The sequence below is a fragment of the Malus domestica genome, chromosome 09 (genome assembly GCF_042453785.1).
Source record: "Malus domestica chromosome 09, GDT2T_hap1".
NCBI classification, from domain to species: Eukaryota; Viridiplantae; Streptophyta; class Magnoliopsida; order Rosales; family Rosaceae; genus Malus; species Malus domestica.
In genome coordinates, this window is record NC_091669.1 from 31330255 (window position 1) to 31336218 (window position 5964).

Sequence of the window (5964 nt, forward strand, 5' to 3'; positions counted from 1 at the left end):
AAGCCAACTAAGTCGCATAAATATGCTCCTATCAATTTGATTAATAGTCATCGATCTGCTACTGTTGTTACTGTTGATCTGCGAAGGATGAGATCCATGGGTCCGAAAGTAGAAAGGGCAAGATCAACTTAGCAGTCTAGCTATTTTTGGAAGGTTTCGCTAAGACCCTTTAGTGAAGGCTTTAGTGAACGCGAGTCCCTCATAATCCCACTAATGATTATCTCTGCTGCTAACAAACACAGAATTAGTGACACGCCCTAATCCCAATGTCCGAGGGATAACGGGATGGCCACGTGCTAGCCGACACTCGAGGGTGTCGCAAGCCACTTAATGAATGCATATGCTAAGAACATGTGAAACATGCATATAAATTTCGCACATAACTATGCAATATAATGTTCAAAGCATACATCTAATTCAAAATACAAGCGGGTAACAGAAAGTGTTATTACAAGCAATGTCAAAAGCAGAGAGGATGACACGATATTAGTGGTAGGGGAATGCCTTGTAGCTTAGATTGTATGCCTAGCATAATAAGTAATAGCTTTTCCAAAACCCTAGCATGCCATAAAACCTTTCATAAAACATATATCATATATAATGTGCTGAATAATGGTATCATAATCGACCGAAGCCATTACATCACCCGATCTGTAGGCCAAATATATGAATATCTTCCGACCCGTAGGCCACTACATCACCCGACCCGTAGGCCAAAATAAATATCTTCCGACCCCTAGGCCACTACATCACCCGACCAAAGCCAATATAAATATCATCGCCCGTTGGCAGAACAGTGACCACTAGATAAGCACAAAAACATTGAATATAAACTTTCCAACATAAGAAAGTTGGGGTAACGTGGAGTGCATGTGGCTATTTGGCACCAACTCTGATACCATGAAGAGAGTTGGGGTTCCACCATAAAACCAATTGGCAATATGGGGAGTAGCCCAACCTCTTATAAACGCATGCAAGGTCTCTCCTCTCATCAATGTGAGACATTCTTAACAAACTGAAATCAGGATTTTAAAACAAATTGAATAATATTAAAGTGATTAATGAAGACTTGTACTTTGAAATACGCAATTAAAATTCCAACAACATCAAATTACAGGTGGCACAATATACACCATTTAATTATTTTCATGGTGACCATCCATTACAAACAATTACAAACTCAGACATTTCTTCAACTCTAAACCTGAAAACCAGTTCTCTTCCAATCTGCAAACCATCAATCCTTGCAGCCACAAAGCTTATGGTTCAGCAATTCGGAACGGTTGAATCCGCATTCAAACTGCACAGCAGCCACCGTTTCCATGTAGTTGATAAGTTGTGTCTTATAATTGATGCCTTTCTATAATTAAATAATAGCCATTGATATTGCATCGAAGTCAAACTGATGACCATTATAATTTACAGAAAGTTGACTAGGCTTAATGAAGAGTTGTTGGCTGATTTAAAAGTGTGCTGCCGAATGGATGTACGCTATGCGAAGAGAAACAGTAGCCTCTACAAGTAGAGGGGCTTACAGGCTGATGATCATCTAATTTATTACTTCTTTTTTTTTTTTTAGAAATTTTGCTGGTATTTCGGTACTGTTCGGGACTGGGGCTTGAGTCCAAATCGTTGGGTTTTCTATATTATTTTGAATTTTGGGCTGAAATTTGGTCAGCTCAACTTTTAATATATTGTGATACTTGTGGTTCTTCCATCTAATTTATTTTTTATATTATTTTGTACTTATCTCACAGATCAGAACACGGCATCTTTACCAACTACCAATGACTTTTCCCCATTATTCTCTTCTTCTTGCCTATGGATTATATTTGTGGAGTGACTCCCACATACCACCCACAACTCCCATATAAACAAATAGAGAGAGAGAGAGAGAGAGAGAGATGACAGCTGCAATGGGGGATTCCATTAATGTTTCTGAGGCATATCCAATGAAAGGTGGAGATGGCCCCGACAGCTATGCCAAGAACTCTATCGAACAGGTTCTGCTAATTGATGAAAAATCTTTTTTTTTAATTTCTTTTTATTCAGCCTTTACTACTTGGAAATTCTTACGAAAATGTTTTCTTCATTAGTTAACTTGGAAAAGAGAAAATTTTCTTCTTTCGTAATCCTTTCTGTTGGTATTCGGAAATTCCAAGGAAGTTGCAAAATCTGAACATATTAGCATTATAATGTGATTTGTGCTTTCGCAGAAAGTAGTTGTTGATGCTACCAAAGAACTTCTAAGCAAGGCTATTAAAGAAAAGCTTGAACTGGACATGTTTTTACCATTCAACACCTTCCATATTGCAGATTTGGGTTGTTCGGTTGGGCCTAATACATTTTTTTCTGTTGAAAATATACTTGAAGCTGTGAAATTTGAGTATCAAAGCGGAAGGCCGAGTTCTGAAGTCCCCAAATTTCAAGTTTTCTTCAGTGATAAAACCCTAAATGATTTTAACATACTCTTCAATTACCTCCCTCAGAACAGGAACTATTATGCAGCGGGTGTGCCAGGTTCTTTCCACGGTCGCTTGTTTCCCAAGGCTTCCATTAACTTTTTTCACTCTTCATTAGCCCTTCATTGGCTTTCTAGGGTACCAAAAGATGTAATGGACAAAAACAGTCGTGCTTGGAATAAAGGACGAATCCACTACTCAAATAACCAAGACGAAGTATTGAAGGCATATCAATCTCAATATGCTGAGGACATGGATTGTTTCCTCCGTGCCAGAGCACTTGAGACTGTGTATCGAGGATTGATTGTGCTTAACCTATTAGGACTCCCCAATGATATCCCTCAGTCTCATCACTTAATTGGAAATTTGGCTATTGACATTTTAGGATCTTGCCTTGTGGAGATGGCTAGGAAGGTAAGCAATATTCATCGAACTGCATACGCCGGTATATTAAATTGGTTTCTTTATAAGCTTTTTTTCTTTCTGAGTAGAGGTATTTTAAAAATCGATCAATGTCACATATTTGATATCGTTCCTTTATGCAGTATTTCAGAAGACCGTATCTTAAATATATATGGGTGCATAATTAATACTATGTTTTTCGTTTATACAGGGGGTAATTAGTGAAGAAAAAGTCGATTCATTTAACATGCCTTGCTATTTCGCATCTCGCCAAGAACTGGAAATCATTGTGGAACGAAATGGATGTTTTAGCACAGAGATATTGGAAGCCTTACCACAGCATGTCTCGAAACATGGCACTCCCAGTGCTCCAACTTTTAGAGCTATCACAGAGGGACTCATCACGCAACAATTTGGAGAAGAAATCTTAGGTGTTCTCTTCAGCTTGTATCAGCAGAAACTTGAAGAGCAAATCTCAATAGCTGAGTCAAAGAAGTCAGCTGTCATTTTTGTTGTGCTTAAACGCAAGACAAATTGATTTGAACATGCATTGTTTTATTCCTGAAATTCCTGAAAGCGCTTTCAGTTATTTTAAACACATGTCTAAACGAGCTCTTAATCATTTGGTATTGAAGAGTAGATTTTAAGTGAGTTTCTTTTTGCATTCACTTTGTCTCTTATCGAAAAATCGTCAAAAAATCCGTTAGTAATGCACAAATTAGACCCACTATGTTGATGAAATGTACCACTCATGGGTTCCATGTGCGTCAAAATAATAGAATATTTTCATTTCAGACAATTTAATTTAATTATTAAAAATAAATAATTTCCTAATCCCATGTATATTGCATTTTTTGTCCGTAAAAAAAATACTATATTAAAAATTGACAGACAAATCTTGTTTATGTCCCTAAATATCAATAGCTACACCCGTAGAAAAAATAGATCACCGCCGCATTGTCTCTGTCGATTAGAGGAGACAATGCTTCCGTCTCTACAAAGAAAAATAAAAGTAGTTTAACATCTTTAGCTAGTGAATACAACTTTTTGTAGTGTACAAGCAACATTACCAACTCTAATCTACGATAAGGGGAGGGAAAGGGGTAAGAATCCGCAACATAGTGGGTTGAACATGTAGTTCCAAATTGTCCTACCAATAATATGGTTCCACATGTATTAAAAATAGTTGTTGATGCACAAAATCAGTGGGAAATTTGGTACAACAGAAAGTGTTAAGTTTGTGACATTCGCTAGATTGCTCCGGTCACTAGTGTGGATAAGTATGTAAATGGATAGAGACAGGGAAGCAAACACAAGATGTACGTGGTTCACCCAGATTGGCTACGTCCACGGAGTAGAGGAGTTCTCATTAATTGTGAAGGGTTTACACAAATGCATAGGTTCAAGCTCTCTTTTAGTGAGTACTAGTGAATGATCTAGTACAAATGACATTAGGAAATATTGTGAGAGAATGATTTCTATTTATAGAAGAGAGTTTCTAGTTTTATTCTGACATTGACACGTGTCATGTTGTGATTGGCTTCTGATGTTGACACGTGTCGCGCTATGATTGGCTTCTGATGTCGACACGTGTCGCGCTGTTATTGGCCTCCTGGTTGGAGGGAAACTCTTCTGGGTCCTTGACGATATAACGTTGATCGGTGCTCAGTAATTTCGGAATTGGTCAAGTATGGTACAAACAGTGCTCCTCTAAGTTCCCGAGTAAGGGAAGCTCCTCGGTTGGGGACTTGCAAGATCCAAGCCACTGAGTAATCATGAAACTTCTAAGTACCGAAGTGTGGTATCGTCTTCACTTGCCTTATCTGTCTCATAGGTAGATGTGGCATCTTCTCTGGAAGTACTTTTCCTCCATCCAGGGGTGGTATCTTTAACCGGTGGAGATGCACAAGATAATGTATCAATTTGACTTGAAGCTTACTTGTAGTTTCAGGCTTGGTCAAGCGCGATACAAACCATGTAGTAGGAGTCCCCCAAGTCGCCGAGTTAGGAGATTTGCCAAAAGAAGTGACAGACAAGGTAAGCAATCAAAGTTCCAAGCAATCAGTCCCAGATCAGAAGTTTGATTTCGGCTTCTGGTTGATTGTTCTTATTCTCCTTGTGTCATAAACAGCAACAAGGATAATGAGAAGCAAATAGAGAATAGATGATATGAAGTACTTTTGCTTTTGAAGAAGTAACTTTCCACAGGCTTATTCTTGAACTGGGCTGGAGGGTTTTCAGGTTTCCTCCAGAGTATAAGGCCGACTCAAGAATTTGAGAGTCAAAACAAGTCCATCAAATCTAGAGTACGTTCGACCCTGATGATATGGGATACTTTTGCTGTTAACAAAGTAGTGGATGTATCGGCACGTGTTCTGTTACACTTGTCTCCACATGCTTCCTTGTATCCTTCTCACTTGCCCTATCTGTTCCTCAGGCAGATGTGGTATCTTCTCTAGAAGCATAAGATGTTGAAGATGAGTACTCGATAACAATGCCACATAAGTAATCAGGCAAAGGGTTCCAGGCAGTCAGTTCCTGACTGGAAGCTTGATTCCAAATACTGACTGATTGCTCTCTTTCTCCTTGTCTTGCAGGTAAGAACAATGCCAAAGGAAAAGATAGGGAAAAAGCATGATATGGGATACTCTTACTTTTAACCCTGATGATTTGAGATACTCTTGCTCTGGTATGGCTTGTTTGCAGAGGTATTATCAGGAGAAAAAGAAGCTGAGTATTTCGAGAGACTCTGCTGAGAGTGCCCTCTCGGATGTGAAGAAAAGTTGAGCATTTTTTTATTTGCAGGTCTGCCTGGCTGTGGAGGATGGAGGTCGACATATATAGGAGTCTCCCTAACAACAAGTAGTGGTGCTATTCCTTTACCCTTTTCGGTCATAGCAATGTAGTGGGAGCTGCAAGCTTCACGTGTTTTAACTTTGTCAGAGCACTTTGAAAAAGTGGTCTGTGGTATCTGGAAAGCTGATGTTGCGTGTGAAGATTGCAGATAAGTTTTATCCAAGGAAATCTGGCTCTCGAAGTTCGGAGAGCGATGCCTCTTCGATTTTCGAACAAGCAATCCTGTCGGGGATCTAGCTCCTGA

General features: G+C 39.0%; 1 protein-coding gene across 2 annotated transcripts; it reads left to right on the forward strand.

Moving 5' to 3' along the window:
• Nucleotides 1–1658: 1658 nt before the first annotated feature.
• LOC103429374 (loganic acid O-methyltransferase-like) lies at nucleotides 1659–3532 on the forward strand. Of its 2 annotated transcripts, none has more exons than XM_070805432.1 (3): nucleotides 1659–2003; nucleotides 2490–2876; nucleotides 3076–3532. In XM_070805432.1, exons 1-3 carry the CDS (start codon nucleotides 1905–1907, stop codon nucleotides 3400–3402), a joined length of 813 nt encoding a protein of 270 aa, XP_070661533.1. In that variant the 5' UTR covers nucleotides 1659–1904; the 3' UTR covers nucleotides 3403–3532. The 2 variants fall into 2 exon arrangements, with proteins under 2 accessions (XP_070661533.1, XP_070661532.1); XM_070805431.1 differs by having other exon boundaries at nucleotides 1661–2003; nucleotides 2217–2876.
• The last annotated feature ends 2432 nt before the right edge of the window (nucleotides 3533–5964 follow it).

Excerpts from the sequence above, each read along its gene's own strand:
- LOC103429374 (XM_070805431.1), top strand. The coding sequence starts at position 1,905 with ATGACAGCTGCAATGGGGGATTCCATTAATGTTTCTGAGGCATATCCA. Across the intron at positions 2,004-2,216 it reads CCAAGAACTCTATCGAACAG|AAAGTAGTTGTTGATGCTAC; the intron begins GTTCTGCTAATT and ends GTGCTTTCGCAG. Across the intron at positions 2,877-3,075 it reads TTGTGGAGATGGCTAGGAAG|GGGGTAATTAGTGAAGAAAA; the intron begins GTAAGCAATATT and ends TCGTTTATACAG.